Genomic DNA, 17151 nt, shown 5'->3' with positions numbered 1-17151 from the left:
GTTGAACTAAGTTGCCTTTTAAGTCTTATCCAGTTTTTGAAAAAAAATTTACCCTATGTCTTAGAATTGATACTAAATATTAGCTCCAAGGCAGAAGAGTGTTAAGGGCTAGGCAATGGGGGTTAAGTGACTTGCCCAGGGTCACACAGCTGAGAAGTGTCTGAGGCCAAATTTGAACCTAGGACATTCCATCTCTAGGCCTGGCTCTCCATCCACTGAGCTACCCAGCTGCCCCATTTCTTTCCTTTTAGAGACTTTTCCTTGAAGGGAATATGGAATTGGGGCAGCCAGACCTGGAGCTGGGAGGACCTGACTTCAGATCTGACCTCAGACACTTCCCAGCTGTGTGATCCTGGGAAAGTCACTTAACTCCATATGCCCAGCCTTTGCCCTTCTGTCTCAGAGCTGTTACTAAGAAAGAAAGGCTTTTTTTTTTTTAAGAGAGAATCCAGAATCCAGAGTTTTCTCTCCTGCAGGCAGAAGCCAGAAGACCAAATCTCTCTTAAGTTCTTGCCAATTCTGCCCCTCATGTAAGTTAAGAGCATGGAGTAATCCATCTCCATCAATAAGGAAAGTCTCCTGCAAATTAGCATTGAGCCACAGCTTATACTTAGGCTGAGATGAGGTATCTCAAGGTTTCTCATAGTATTGAGGGGCCAGAAGGGAGCTGGAGTGCCATGGGGGGTGGGGGGGTGAAGAAGGGAGGGAGGGAGGTGCTCATCTTGGAGGGGAGGGCAAGGGATGGAATAAGACGTCCAAGGCACACATTTTTAGAGAAGAAGAGCGTTAACATTCATCAGTCCCATTTTGGGTGGCTGTAGAGAGCAGGGAGTAAAACAGATATGGCTGCCCTTTGGGAAGGGAAGGGAGAAGGGCCAAAGACATGTTGCTCTCATTCTTTGAAAGGGGGATGGTCTTCATTCTTTCTGTTCTCTCGAAGTAAGAGTCAGAAGTCAGCAAGTCAAGGAAACATGGCACCATCCATGGCCTTACCAGAGGGTCTTTGAAATACATGAGCCGCCTATCATCCATGGTGAACCAGCGTTTCTTGAAGCCTTCGGTTTGCTGAAGAAACAGAAATAAAGGATTGAGTGCATTGGCCTCAGAGTCAAGAGAACTGGGTTCTGCTCTCAGTCATTCTATCAACTTATGTGGCTGGGCAGTCCCTCACGCTGGGCCTCCATTTCCTTGAATATAAAAAAAGCTAGAGGATGGATTGTAAAGGCCCCCTCCAGCTCAGGGATTTTATGCATGTAGGATTCTAAGATCTATATTCTCCCTCTCCCAGCCAGCTCACCATTGATCGGGCTGTCAGGAAATTTCAATCTTTTGTTGCCAAATTTGGAAGTTTTCTAGTCCTGGCTAGCCACAGAAACACAGAAACTTCCGGTCAAAAGAGACGGAAGGGGATATCTCCTTCAGCCCTTTCCCAGACATAAATCCCCTCTGCAACACACTTGATAAGCAATTGACCAATGTTTGTTTGAAGAAAAGAGGGCTCCATGGTGAAATGGTTTTGGGTAGTAAAAAGGCCATTTTACCTATCCCCCATGATGGAGAAGGAAGGAAAGGAAATGAGCAATCCCTGAGGGCTTACTTACTATGTGCCCAGCACTATGTGAAATGCTTTACAAATATTATTATTATTTTACTAAACCCCTTCACTTCTGTCTTAAAATGAACCAAGGAAGAAGAGCAGCAAGGGTTCAATAAATAGGGTTGAGTGACTTGCCCAGGCTCACCCAGCTAGGCAGTGTCCAAGACCATATTGGAACCCAGGATTTTCCATCTCCAGGCTTGGCTCTCAATAACTCAGCTGCCAAGTATTATTTCATTTGATCGTCACAACAACACTTCTTAATTTTTTAAAAATATTAAACAAATTTTTTTAGATGAAGAGAAAAAGTAAATTTAGTCAATACTGACATAGTATATACATTGAAATTATAATTTGCACATGTCCATGATGTAGGTAGATGCTATTGTGATGTCTATTTTACAGTTGAGGAAACAGAGGCAGGCAAAGGTTAAATGACTTGGACAAGGTCACACGGCGGGGAAGTGTCTAAGGTTAGATTTCCTGAACCCAGGTCTGGTATTCTATCCATAATACCATCCGGCTGCCTCTAATCTTGCCGTCACTTTTGAACCACCATCACTAACAACAAAAAGCAATGAAAATAACCAATTGTCCTTGTGGTAGAAAATAAGAGTATATCCCACCTTTGGTCCTGTTTTCTCCATGTAGCCTTCCTTCAGGTAGTTTCTAGACAGTTTTGGCACAAGCTGTAGTCAACAAAAGAAAGCAAAGAACATAGTATCAGGTAGACCCAAGGGATATACTTGCTTTGTATTTGGCTGTTAATTCCCCTTCTCTTCTCAGCCTGCCTTTCTTTCTGCTAACCTCCTTACTCCTGGGAGCCTGGCTCCCCAGTCCCCTTCACTTCCCCTGACTCCTGGTGTTTTGTGTCAATATTAGAGTTTTGGTAGGCAGGGTAATTTTTGTTTTGTTTTGTTGTTTAGAGGGGGTGGGGAGTGAGAAATGAAGGGAAGGATTATTTTTACCTTCATTTTTTAACCCTTACCTTTTGTTGTAGAATTGATTATGTGTTGGTTCCAAAGTAGTAGGTGGTATGGTAAAGGCTAGGCAATTGGATATTAAGTGACTTGCCCAGGATCACACAGCTAGGAGTATCTGAGATCAGACTGGAACCCCAGACTTCCCATTCTTCAGTTCTGGTTCTCTATCCACTAAGCCACCTAACTGCCCTAAGATCATTATTATTGCCTTTTAAACCTTTACTTTCTGTTTCAGAATCAATATTAAATATTGGTTCCAAGGCAGAAGGGTAACAAGGATAGGCAATTGAGATCACACAATTAGGAAGTATCAGAGGCCAGATTTGAACCTGGGACCTCCCATTCTCTAGGCCTGGCTCTCTATCCCCTGAGTCATTCAGCTGCCCCAGGATTATTTTTTAATGACGTGAACAGCTGGCCTTTTTAAAGGAACCACTTGGGCTGCTATCTGGCCACAGAGGCTCAAGAAGCAGGTCAAATGTCACAGGTTGAGTTGCTGTGAACAGATAGGATTAGTGGGACCAGGATTCAAAGATCAAAGAGGCTCCCGTGTGTTGTGGCACATGAAAGAGGACAGACAGCCTTTGGAAGCTACTTGGTGACAGGACGCTCATAAAGCCTTGGGGGATGTGGGGCTGAGACAGCAGTCTGACCAAGGGGACTTATGAAGTTAGGCCAGGGGGTCTTAACTTGGATTCACAGACTCCCAAGAGGTCTAGGGAAAGATTTCAGGGATCCTCGAGCTTGGGAAATGAATTCATCTTTATTTCTACTAACCTCCAATTGAAATCAAGTAACTCCTTAAATTATGAATGTAGACAAACCGCCATAGTATTACTGTTCCTGTGACTTTGTGGCCAATAGAAATGATAGATATTTGCATATCATATTACCACTGTGGTAGATAACCAGAAATAGTTTTTGTTCATCATTACTTTGAAATGAACTCTAGTTATAGAACATGTGCTTGGACTCTTCCTATCTATATACTGAATCTCGGGATGACTGGTTTCCTTGGTAACACTTTGTATTTTATTTCATCCATTGAAAAACATCATTCTGAGAAGGGGTCAATAGACTTCACTAGTCTGTCCATGACATAAAAAAAGGAAAGAACTCCTACGTTTACATTTCCAAATATAATTGAAAGCTTCTAGAATTAGTTGAGGCCTTTGGCTGTGGTCACTTAGAGGTAACACTGAAAGATAAGTGGCCATCATGCATCTTGGCAGCAAGAGGAGTGTGTAGGCTCACCTTGGGGGAGGCTAGCCTTTTGTGGCTACATTTACTTGTTCTGAGTTATCTGTCCTAACAAAATGCCTTCTAAGTATCTTAGATTCCCTACCCTGACTGCTCTGCGTCCAGTCTCCTGATGGGGAGGAAGAAAACAGATTCTCTCTTCCTCTCTTCCTTTCTTTCTTTCTTCCTTTCTTCCTTTCCCCTCCTTCTCCTTCTCCTCCTTCTTGTTCTTCTTCCTCTTCTTCACCTCTTCTTTTTAAAAAAAAATCCTTACCTTCTATCATAGAATCAGTACTATGTATTGGTTCCAAAGTGGAAGTGGAAGAGAGGTAAGGGCTAGGCAGTGGGGATTAAGTGACTTCCCCAGCGTCACATAACTAGGAAGTATCTGAGGCCAGATTAGAATCCAGGATCTTTTGTCTTTAGGATGGCTCTCAATCTACTGAGTCATCTAGCTGTCCCCCCATAATAGATTCTTAATGCCTTCCCCTTTTAGATTACCTTCCATAGTCTCTCTCTCTCCCCATACACAAACATACACACATATATATGTAATATACCAAGTTATTTTTATATGTTGTCTCTCCTATTAGAGCTTCTTGAGGGCAGGGATCGTTTTCACCTTTCTCTGCCCCCCCCCCCCCCCCCCAGTGCTTAGCACATAGTATTTACTGACTACTGGAGGGAGGGCAGGGCCCAAGTCATGCATATGGCTGGATATCTCAGGCGGAGAAAGGAAATGGAAGCCAATGTCATGAAAGCTGTAGCCAAAATAATTACTACTTGGTGACCAACTGCAGAGCTCGGTGACCGCTGGCAAGAGGAATCGTCTCCAGCTAGAAACAATTTGGGCTTTATCGGCATGTTCGCATCATGACGTAATCTGATCTGCTCACTTTGGGTTCTGATTTTTACTTCAATTTTTGTTCCCCTCCGTCTGGCACATCTCTTTTTCCTGTTTTTTGAACTCTCTCCTCATTTCTTTAGGCTCATGTAAAACCAAGAAGTGGGTAAAGTAAATGGCTCCAATTTGATTTTTTATTATTTTTAAATGCATTTGTTTCATGGAACAGATTTTTTGTTCTCCTTCCAGGATAGGCCATCTACTTCCTTCAGGACTCTACCATGATACCAACATCCATTTATTGAATACTGACCGAGACGACACAGTTCCTCTTTGAGAACAAAAGATGAACAACAGCATTGCGCCAGGCCCCGCGCTTGGTGTTATGGGCTGGGAATGGGACTTGGATTTCACTGGGAGAGGAACTCCCATATGATGAAACCAGGGGCTGGGGAGGAGGGGCTCAAAGCCAAAAAAGCAAATCGTCCCTGACCTCAAGGCACTCTATTCTAATGGAGGTTAAGGGTGTGTGTAGGAACAACAAAATATTTGTAGAGTTGTACAGGAATCAGGAAAAGAGCTGGCATCTGAATTCAACTTCGAAAAGATGGAGAGATTCTAAATTCTTCCAGCCTTCTGGAGTCGACAGGATGCCCAACATTCACAGCTGCCCTACAGGAAGATCACTTGGCCAGCTGAGGGGAGGACAGATAAAAGTGGGGAAGAGCCTGGAAGCAGAGGGGGCAATGCCAAGCAACTGGCAATGGCTGCCATGGGACAGAACCATATGAAGTTTGCTTGCTCCTCCAAAGGAAATAGCTGAATGGTGGACTTGTTCCAGCCCAAGAAACTGCAGCAACAAAGGAATTGACATATTTCCCGGAGAAGCACATGGCGGAAGTGAGCATGTGCTCATCCACATGGCTCCTGAGGATAGTTTATGGGCAATCTTCATGAGGTTATATATTCGGTGTAGAGGTGGAAGGCTTTAAAAAAATTTCTGGGCAGTGGAATTCCTAGTGAGAATCTAAGAAGCACCAGCCTTGTAGGTTGCTTTATGGGGGACTCCCAGTTCAAATGTCCAGTGCATTGGATATATATATATATATATATATATATTTTTTTTTTTTATTGATTAATTAAGAAAAATTTTCCATGGTTCCACAATTCATGTTTTCCCTCCCCTCCCCCCGCCTCTCTCCCGTAGCCAATGAGCAATTCCACAGGGTTTTATGTGTGTCACTGATCAAGACTTATTTCCATATTATTGATATTTGCACTCAGGTGATTGCTTAGAGTCTACATCCTCAAGGCATTGGATATTCTTGAGAAAGAAGGTGATCTTTGGTGTAATCTTCAGAATATCATCACATCTATTCGGGCCCTCAGTTTCTACATTTATAAAATGAAGTGGGGCAGCTGGGTAGCACAGTGGTTAGAGAGGAAGGTCTGGAGATGGGAGGTCTTGGGTTCAAATCTGGCCTCAGATATTTCCCAGCTGTGTGACCCTGGGTGAGTCACTTGACCCTCGTTGCCTAGCCCTTGCCACTCTTCTGTCTTGGAACCAATACACAGTATTGATTCTAAGGCAGAAGGTAAAGATTTAAAAAAACAAATGGAGTAAAATAAAAATTAAACTATAAAATGGAGAAAAATACCCTTAAGAGGCCCTTAGAGGTCATCTGGTTCACACTTATTTTTTAAATTTTATTTAACTTAACATGGACCCTTAGCCTTGGGTTTATGGGCCTCTAAGGGGTTCTTAAATAGATTTCAACGATCCACACGATTTCTGAACAGAATCCTACCTTGGAGAAAGAAATCACCCACAGGGCCCTGCAGCTGAGGGGTGAGAGCCACACCTTACCCCAAGTTTAAATTCTTCCAGTCCTTAAGGAGCTCAACTTCTAGGAAGGAAGAACAAGAAGTCTGGACTCCTCACTCCTGCTATTCTAGTAATCATTGGGACATGGGTCTAACGTGAAAAGATATCTCTGCTTAGCTTCTTCTCTCTAGAGAAGCCCAGAAGATCTCTGAAGGGCACTCTAATACTGAAACTTGGGTGATGGTGAATTATTTTTACATTATATGTAATGTATGCGCAGGCAAAATAGGCATACATGATATATACAAGACATATATGGATATCTGTTTATATATTGTCTTTATTCAGTTAGTTTCAGTCCTGTCTGACTTTTCCTAACCCCATTTGAGGTTTCCTTGGCAAAGGTACTGGGTGGTTGGCCATTTCCTTCTCCAGCCCATTTGACAGAGGAGGAAACTGAGGCAAGCAGGGTGAAGTGATTAGTAAGATGAATCTTCCTGATTCCAAGCCTAATGCTACCCAGCTGCCTACTATGTATATGTGTGGGGATATTTGCATCCGTGTATGGGCTCCTGCAAGTCCTTTTGCTTGACCTCATTTTCTAGGGGTTCAAATAGAGGTGAGGCTGTACTTGATGCCCATATTGTTCCCTTGGCTGCTGGCACATTTGGGGAAACACAGACACAAGCTAGACTTCATCTCCATGTGGAGATTTTCTTGGAGTTACTACAGATAAGGGCAGTGGGCCAAATGACAGAACCTGCCCTTACTGGTCAGCCCAGGGCTTAGGGGCTCTCAGTACCATTATCCAGGGCTACTGGATCAGGCTCTATTTTTTGTTAATCCTTCCCTTCTGTCTTAAATTCAATACTGTGTATTGGTGCCAAGGCGGGGCAGCGAGGATGTATCTGAGGCTAGATTTGAACCGAGAACCTCTTGTCTCAAGGCCTGGCTTTCTGGCTACCACCTGTAAGAGATTTCTAAATGGTCTTCGTGCCTTCCCTCCCTCTCTTCCCTATAGTCCAACTCTCTCTACTGTTGCCTGAAAACTTGTTTTGAAGCCTAGATCTGATTGGGTCATTCGTCTTCTCAGAAATCTTTAGTGGCTGCCCATTGTCCATTAAAATTCCACTTTCTTTGGGGGCAGCTGAGTGGCTCAGTTGTGAACTTGGAAAGTCGTCCACCCTACTCAGACAGTGCCTTAGGGGAAGATAAAGTTGTAAACTCCTGATTGAACAATGAAAGTCCCTAACTTATAACTTATAGTAAAGCTAGAACCTTAAGCTAGGTCTATTTTTTAGATTTAATACAAAAAGGTGTTAAGTACCTGTAAAAGTTAAATTAGTACACAAAAAGGTCAAGTAACTTACAAAAGGCAAGCTTAACAAAGAGGTGTGAAGTACTCAGAAGATATAATTTAACCACAGAAGGTGAAAACCAAAGAAGGTGAAAACTAAGGATGGGCAGTCCTGGAAAAAAACATCTACTGTGATTGGTAGATGTGAAGAATTAGGGGAGGTGACATAAGAGAAAATTTCTTTAAAAGGAAGGGGTAAAAAGTCAGGAGACAATTGAATTCAGTTTGGAGAGTAATTTCAGTTCAGAGTGGAAGAACCTAGCTTGGAGATGGTCTTGCGGTGAGTGATAAAGACTGAATTGCTCTCCCTTAGGCTCAGGCTTAGGCCATTTTGGTCTAGGCCTTTTTCTATTGCTTGGTTCAGCCAGAGCAGTTTAAATTTTCTCTCTCTCTCTCTCTCTCTCTCTCTCTCTCTCTCTCTCTCTCTCTCTCTCTCTCTCTCTCTCTCTCTCTCTCTCCCTCCCTTAATCCCTTCTTTCTTTATTAATTAAAATCTCCATAAATCCCAGCTGATTGGGGTATTTTCACATTTGAAAATTTCCCACGGCGACCACTTATTTTAGATTTTAAGTCAAAACACTAAAAATTATCCTTACGGTTTTGGCATTTACACAGTGGATGGAGATCAAGACCTAGAGACAGGAGATCCTGGGTTTAAATCTGACCTCAGACACTTCCTAGCTGTGTGACCCTGGGCAAGTCACTTAATCCCCATTGCCCTTTACCACTCTTCTGCCTTGGAACCAAAACATAGTATTGACTCCAAGACAGAAGGTAAGGGTTTAAAAAATAAAAATTCCATTTTCCTTGTCTGGCGTTCAGGCTTCTCTGAAGTCTGGCCACTTTCCAGTTCCTTCCAGTCTCATTTCATAGCATTCCCATCTACATAATCTAGGTTCCAGTCCAATGACTGCTGACCCCAGAACATGTCTTTTCCATTTCCTTGTTTTGCTCAAACTATGCCCTATGTCTGGAATGTTCTCTCTTTCACCTTCATTTTTTTAAGGTTGAGTTTCTTCTTATAAAGAAAAAATATAGCTGTATGATCCTGGGCAAGTCAATTCACCCCCCACTGCCTTGCCCGTACCACTCTTCCTCCTTGGAAACAATACACAGGATTGATTTTAAGACAGAAGGTAAGGGTTATAGGATTTAAATATCTAATACTCCAAGCATTAGATTTTATAAAGTTTAATAGTCACTAGAAGTAAAGGAATAAAAGGGTAATTATCTAACAAAATAAAACCTAGTTTTAGGACTAGTTTTTCTATCTGCTCAAAAACCTCACGTCCACAGCTGCCACCACAGGACAAGAAGAGAGTGAGAGGTGGAACTACACAGAATTTATATCCTGCCTATGTCAACATTTAATGACAGGAGGAGAGTGAGGTGCTGGAAATTGTGGTTCAGATATTATTTTCATAGGATCTTAAAAAAAAATAGCAAAGGAGCACCTAGGTAGTACCAGGCCTGGAGTCAGAAGATCCTGGGTTCAAATCTGGCCTCATAATCCTCCTAGCTGTGTGACCCTGGGCAAGTCACTTAACCTCCATTTCCCAGCCCTTACTGCTCTTCTGCCTTGGAACCAATATATAGTGTTAATTCTAAAACAGAAGGTCTTAAACTCTAATTATAATTATAAGATAGAAGGGTTGAAAGAAGAGAAAAAGAAAAAATATCTCTGGAAGTCTGGGAACTTCACTGATGTAATGACCAATCACAATTCCAGGTGACCAAATACTGTTCACTTCCAGCCTGGTGTGGGTGGGTGGGGATGGACTCAAGCCATGGAGTTTTGGGCCGTGGCCAACGTGGGCATTTGCTTTATTTGACTGTGCTTAAAAAGGTTTCCTTTTTTGTTCAATAGATGAGGGAAGAAGAAATAAATGCTTATAATTAAAAAATAATAACATTTAAATTTGAAAAGTTTAATTTCTTCTAATCCCCACCTCTTTCATGAAGTTCTCCCTAACTTCTCCATTTAGGTACAATCTTCCCTCTCAGATCTCCTATGGAATTTTGTTTTACTTTTACTTTTTACCGGTACTACCCTCCATATGGCATTATTACATATTCATTTTCTTTTCTTTTTTTTTTTAATTAAACTCTCACCTTCTGCCTTAGGATTGATACTGTGTATTGGATTCAGGGCAGAAGAGAGGAAAGGGCTAGGCAATGGGGGTCAAGTGACTTGTCTAGGATCACACAGCTAGGAAGTGTCTGAGGCCAGATTTGAATCCAAGACCTATGTTTCCAGTCTTGGTACTCTATTCACTGAGCCAGGTAGCTGTCTCTTTTAGTATCAATTCTAAGGCAGAAGGGCTAGAGCTAGGCAATGGGGGATAAGTGACTTGTCCAGGGTCACACAGCTAGGACGTGTCTGAAGCCAGAATTGAACCATGGACTTTCCATCTCTAGGCTTGACTCTCAATCCACTGAGCCGCCCAGCTGCTCCTTGGAATTATGTTCAATATTAAGTTTTTGATGAAACTTAAAAAAAAAAGTTTATGCTCACGGATGAACGTCGACAAGATAGAACGGATTCTTGGGTCCAAGAAGGCTACTGCAGACTGCAGCAGAAGTGACTGAGCAAGGACACAGGGTTTATACACTTTTCTCAAGGCTTAAAGGCCTTTCCACTCTCTCAGAAAAGCTGCTTAGTGGAGGCTGAGGGTGGGAAGAGGCCCTGGCGAGAGAAGCCGCCTTGGAGAATAGGAGGACACGTCACCCACGTCACCCGCCACAAGACGCCGGCAAAATAGAACAACTCACATCAACATCGCTGGCCCCGGGGAACGCCACTTGTAAGTAATGGAATCGGGCTGCCCGGATGGCATTGAACCAGTCCACAATTTCCTGGGGAGAAAAGAAACCAGGGTGAGGAAAGATATGGGGTCAGGAGGCTCTCCTGAGAACCTAGATTGGCTTCTTCCATCCAGGAGACCAGTGGGAGCTGTGGAGAGAGGACAGGAAGGCAGGAGTCCAACGAGCCTACATTTACTGGAAACTAATGAACAACATCTTCCACACCGGGGAGCTAATTCTGCTTCCAGGGGCTAATGCTGGCTTTACTTCTCTCCCTCAAGCACTTTCCCCGAGAGGCTTTGTCTCTAAAGAGAGCTGATTGCAATCCTGTGGGGTGATTTTTCTATAAAGGAGTCTGATGAACTGAAGTCTCAGGAATCATCCTGTATTATCCTGAACGCTTGTGGAGCCCGTCACGTGGGCAAGATGCCATTTCCAGGTGACTCCTCTCAAGGGCATTCCATAACACTTTCCCGCCGCCCCTACCTCCACTCAGGTGCTTGGCTGGCGTCCTCCCACCCCCATCTCCCTTGAAGACTTCTGGGACTAACTCGGAGCAGCAGGGCCTCTCATGTCACACAGCGCAATATCTGACTGTTGGTGGCGTCACTTTTCTTAACCCCCACCTTCTTCTTCCTCTTACCTACTGTCTTAGAACTGATGCTAAGATACTCACTGAGACGCCTAACGTCTGAGATCTGCATGTAGAGCCGAGAGTAGGGCTGTGCTGGTAAAGCCTCAAGAAAACCCATTGCTAGTTTTTTTTTTTTAAGTTTGAGCATTTATACACTGGAAATCATCACTGTCTACACATCAAGACTTGATTTATTGTCTTGTTGATTATTCAGACATGAGAAAATAAAGAAGGTTATAATTGTAAAGGATATTAAAAAAAAATTGATGCTAAGTATTGGTTCCAAGGCAGAAGAGGGGTAAAGGCTAGGCATGTGGGATTAGGTGACTTGCCCAGGGTCACACAGCTCAGATTTGAACCCAGGATTTCCTTTATTCCATGCCTGGCACTCTATCCACTGAGTCACCTATCTGCCCCATAACCCTTAACTTTTTATCTCTACCAATTCAATAAGAACAGTAGCCAGCATTTATATCGTTTTAAGCTTTATAAAGTGCTCTATGAAGGCCTCATTTGGTCTTTACAACAACCCTGGGAGGTAGGTGTTATTATTATCACCATCCCCATTCTTATAGATGAGGAGACTAAGGCGCACAGAGGTTAAGAGACTCATCTAGAGTCACAAAGCTAGTGGGTGTCTGAGGCAGAATGTGAACTTGGGTCTTCCTGACTTCAGGTCCAGTGCTCTGTCTACTGTGCCATCGAGCTGCTTCAATAATAGCATTCTAACACCTTCCAGAGAATATGGAGAGAGATGACTAGAAACTGGTTGGCTCCAATCCCATTTTTGGTTCTCTGTAGTTCTTTTTGTGGTTAGAAAAAAGCCCTGGTATCATAGTGGATGGAGCTCCAGGCCTGGAGTTAAGAACCTGGAATCAAATCTGGGCTTGGACACTTTCCTAGCTGTGTGACCCTGGGCAAGTCATGTAACCCTGATTGCCTAGCTTTTACTTCTCTTTTTGTCTTAGAATTGATGCTGACAGAAAGGAAGAGAGGAAGAGAGGACGAGAGGAAGACAGGGGGAGAGGGGGAGAGGGAGAGAGGGAGAGAGGGAGAGAGGGAGAGAGGGAGAGAAGGAAGGAAGAAGGACGGAAGGAAGAAAAGAAAGAAAAAGAAAGGAGAGAGAGGGAGGGAGGAAGGAAGGAGGGGAGGGAGGAAGAAAAAAATAGACAGAAAAAAACTGAATAAAGAGAGAAAGAGACTTAAATTAACTTTTTAATGATTAATTTAATCAGCAACAAACACAAACATTTTAACATTTTAATGCAAATAAGAACATGGAGGAGGCTTCTAAAGGAATCTGTAAACTCTTCCTACATACAACCTATTTTATATATATTTATATATATATACACACACACACACACACACACACACACAAGAGGTAGCTAGGTGACAGTGTATTGACTGAGATTCAGGCCTAGATACAGGTGATCCTGGGTTCAAATCTGACCCCAGACATGACCTAGTTGTGTGACCCTGGGTAAGTCACTTAACCCCCATTGCCTAGCCTTTACTGCTCTTCTGCCTTGGAAGAGTGTTATGTAATATTGATTCTAAGCCAGAAGGTAAAGGTTTCTTCCATACATAAATACAGAAATATATATATATATATATATATATATACATATATATATATAGAGAGAGAGAGAGAGAGAGATACACATATATGTAAAAATATTATCTAACATTTATATAATATCTACCAAGTCCCAAGTGCTTTATAAATATTACCTCCCTTGACTCTTGCAATAACTCTGAGAGGTCAGGGCTGTTATTATCCCCATTTTACACATGAGGAAACTGAGGCAAACAGAAGTTAAGAGACTTGCCCAGGATCCTACAAGCTAGTAAGTATCTGAAGCCAAATAGGAACTTGAGTCTTGCTGCCTCTGGGTTTAGACCTCCAGCCACTGAGTTATTCAGCTGTCCATTACAACTGTCTTTATGTATGTACATGCATAGACCAGCCGTATCACACACACAAACACACACACAGAACCAGGCGGTTTTGCTACTACCGGGTAAGATCTCTCTCTCTCCCTCTCCTGCTCTCTCTTACAAGCTAGTAACGCACACTGTCCAACACTATTTCTGACTACCTGGGGAGTGTAGGCTAGTTTTTGATGAGCCCATCTGGGTTAATTGATTACCGCAGGACCCAGGGCAGGCCAATTAGCTTCAGTTTCCTCATTTGTAAAAGGAGGATAACAGGATGTCGAATAGCTCTCTCTCAGTTCTTTCACTGATCAAATGAGAGAATGCATCTGTGATGACAAGAAACTTCTGTGTAAAAATGTAGAGTGAACTGAGGGTCTGACTCAGGGAATGGACAACTGTCAGGGAGAGGAAATGGTGCTGGGTTTGAGTCTGGACTCTGTCATTCACCCGTTCTATGAGTTTGGGCAAATCATTGTGCCTGAGTCTCCATTGCTGTAAAATGAGGGCGATGCTGTCGGATATCTTTATTATCAAATGAGATAATATTTGTAAAGTGCTGCTAGAGCACCATGCAGCAGGTGCTTAATGAATGCTTGTTGCCTTTCCTCTCCTCTCCCTTATCTCACAGGGATGAGCTAAAGTAATGAAAATAAAGTGATATGTAAATGCTGAAGTTTTGTAATAAATGTCATTGATTCCTAGGATTATTACATAAGGGGTTAGAACAGGAATCTAATCAGTCTCGTGGCGATCACAATATATGGAGAAAGGTTCCTAATGAGAGGCTCCATGGGTACAGTATCCCATGAGAGTTTCCACAGAATATTGGGAAATCTATCATATTACCTCACATACAAGTACCTCCCTACACTCCAATATTATTCTTTTCTTTTTTAAACCCTCACCTTCCACCTTGGAAGTAATACCGTATATTGGTTCCAAGGCAGAAGAGTGGCAAGAACTAGGCAATGGGAGTCAAGTGACTTGCCCAGGGTCATGCAGCTAGGAAGTGTCTTAGGCCAGATTTGAACCCAGGCCCTCCTGCCAATCCACTGAGCCACCCAGCTGCCCAGACCACCCCAATATCATTTATGAAAACTTCAAATTACAAATGGTGTTAAGCTGGCAAAATGTTCACACCTCAATGTCCTAGCAAAGACTGGGTGTGGCTGGTCATTTAGCAAATAGCCATGCTTGGAAGAAGCAGTCTGGTAAAGCTCATGGGAGAACAGCCACTGACACTGGCCATTGACATTCAAGGGCAAGCTGAGCTAAGCAGGGTCAGGAGCCAACGAAGGCTCCGGGTAGCCTGTAGTTGAGGGGAGCCAAGGGACACAAAGAGGGCATTTAGAAAGGGAGCCTAGGAGAGGTTGCTGGCTTTTACCCTGTTGTCAGTAGCACCCCCAAACACAACCATCCTTTGTAACCTGCTCTGGCCCGCCCTGTGCCAATGAGCCTAGTCCCAGCTGCTTAGCAGTTTGCCTAATTATTTAAGATAAATGGCTTCTCCTTTTAAAACCCTTTGGACTCTCTCTCTCCTTCTCTCCTTTCTTCCTTCCTCTTCCCTTTTTTCTTTCTTCCTCTCTCTCCTTCCTTTTTTTCTCTTTTTCTTCCTCTCTGTCCCTTCCTCTCTTTTTCTTCCTCCCTTCCTTCCTTTCTCCTTCTTTCCCTTCCTTTCTTCCTCTCTCTTCCTTTCTTTCTCTTTTCTTTCTTCCTTCTTTCCTTTCTTTCTCCTCCCTTCCTTCCTTTTTTTTCTCCCCTTCTCTCTTTTTCTTCCTCTCTCTCTTCCTCTATTTATCTCCCCCATTCTCTCTCCTCTCTCCCCCTCCCTCCTTCCCTCTCCCTCTCTCTCTCTCCCTCCCCCCCATCTGACTATTTTCCAGAGAAGATCTTTATTTCAATTGTTTGTGCAATCTCTGGGTTGCCTAGGTGGGGGAGGGGGGAGGGGAGGGAGTTTATTTATAAAATCCATTTTGTAGCAGCTGAGAGCTTCCACCCACGCGGCAGGGTTACTTCCAGCCCCGCAGGAGAGGCTGTAACTGGCACCCGGAATTGGGAATTTGGGGAGCTCGGAGGGTGGAAGGAAGGCTGCAGTGGAGCTCGGTGCCAAAACGAGGAGATATTGGATAATGAATAGATCCTACTCCGCTGGCTCATAAAGGTTTCAAAGGGCTCCCCCAATTCTCTCACTAGGTCTACTCCTGGCTGGCCATTAACCAGCTCTGCAGTCTCAAGGATGTCCTAGTCCTCGTTGGCCCTCTGTGAAATGAGGGTTTGGAGCCATAAAAGAGCCCCTTGAAGGGCCCCTAGTTCAGTGCTTCCTGCCCTCTCACCCCATCCCCATTCAATAATTCTAGTGCAAGGTTATTCTTTTTAAACCCTTAATTTCTGTCATAGCACTCTAAGGATTAAGCAATGGGGGGGGGGGGGGGGGGGGAAGGATGGGATAGAACGTTAAGCGACTTGCCCAGGTTATACAGCTAAGAAGAGTCCGGGTCAGATTTGAACTCGGGTCCTCTTGACTCCAGGCCTGCCACTCTATCCACTTGGCAGGGGTTCCTAACCTGAGGCCCCAGGCAGCCTCAAATCGCTTTCAGAAGGCTCTATAAAGTTGTTGCTACTGTTTTGAATAGCTGGTAACTGTATTTCAACACAATCCAGTTTCCTCTGGATTTTATTTTATGCATTTAGAGACACTACTGGGAGAGGGAGGCATCCCAGGAGTCAGCAGACTCTCAAAGAGGTCCGTGTCCCAGAAGAGGTCAGAACCCCGATCGAGGCGGGACGGACATGGGTGAGGAGTGCTGCATCCGTTCTGAGGGCTTTTTGGACATACTGATCGATTCTGCTGGTTTTCTTTTCACCTCCTTTTAAAATATTTTGTGTTATATGGGATGGCTCTGTGAGGGAGGGGAGGTGGGCGAGATATAAAAACAAGAGAATAATAAAAAAATTCTTTTAAAAAAGACCACCTCCTCCTCCATAGCACCCAAAAGGAAATCCTCTAGTCTTAGCTGGAGTACCTCTTATAATGGGGAGCTCACTACCCCCAAGAGGCAGGCAGTTCCAATCTCCCGACTTAAAGCTTTTCCTATTGTCCCTGGGAGCAGAAATCAGTAGGAAATCTGCTTTCATTGCAGAGGATCCTGGATGGTTGAGGACCAGATTCTTTGTCCTCCTTAGACCTGAGCTTTGAAGAAGCTAAAGGCTGGGGTGGAGAGCATTTCTGTGCCCTACATGGTGTGAGCACAAATAAAATAACAAGAGGGAAACCTTATTAGGGGGAAGGAGGCAAACTTCCCTCATGAAAGGGGCTTGAATCATTTCAAGATATAATAAAGCTACAAGGGAATTCCACGGCTTGCTCGGCTCTCCTGCCAACTTTCATTGGATGACCTCCTGCTGAAATCAAACTGCATATAAAGATTTGCTTCAAGAACCTCAGTAAACTGTTATTCTTCTCTGGAAGAGAGAGACAGAGACAGAGAGAGAGAAAGGGAGAAGGAGAGAGGGAGGGGAGAGAGAAAAGGAGAGAGAGAAACAGAGACAGAGAGAGACAGAGACACAAAGAAAGAGAGAAGAGGAAAGAGGAGTAGAGAGAAGTGAAGAAAAAGAAAGAAGAGACAGAGAGAGAATAGGGGGAGAGAGAGAAAGGGAGAGAGAGAATTAGAGAAGAGGAAAGAGACAAAGACAGAGGAGAGAGAAGTGAAGAAAAAGAAAGAAGGGACAGAGAGAGAATAGGGGGAGAGAGAGAAAGAGAGATGGAAAGAGAGAATTAGAGACGAGGAAAGAGACAAAGACAGAGGAGAGAGAAATGAAGAAAAAGAAAGGAGGGCCAGAGAGAATGGGGTGGGGGGAGAAAGAGAGAGAGACAGAGAGAACGGAGACAGAGAGAGAAGAGAAAGAAAGAGGGCCAGAAAAAGAAC

The 17151-nt window shown here is 43.6% G+C and overlaps 1 protein-coding gene across 1 annotated transcript in view; it reads right to left on the bottom strand.

Annotated features, from left to right (window-relative positions):
- The window catches only part of ADAP1 (ArfGAP with dual PH domains 1), a 183490-nt gene that overhangs the window by 5154 nt on the left and 161185 nt on the right, over positions 1-17151 (bottom strand). Inside the window, exons 7-9 of the mRNA XM_056804318.1 lie at positions 10618-10701; positions 2224-2286; positions 994-1065 (exon numbers count right to left, since the gene is read on the bottom strand). Of these exons, the coding sequence (XP_056660296.1) occupies positions 994-1065; positions 2224-2286; positions 10618-10701 (219 nt within the window). The remainder of the gene's footprint in view (positions 1-993; positions 1066-2223; positions 2287-10617; positions 10702-17151) is intronic.

The sequence above is a fragment of the Monodelphis domestica genome, chromosome 7 (assembly GCF_027887165.1).
Source record: "Monodelphis domestica isolate mMonDom1 chromosome 7, mMonDom1.pri, whole genome shotgun sequence".
NCBI lineage: Eukaryota > Metazoa > Chordata > Mammalia > Didelphimorphia > Didelphidae > Monodelphis > Monodelphis domestica.
Note: the sequence above shows the minus strand (reverse complement) of the source record. Positions and strands in the feature narration are given on the sequence as shown.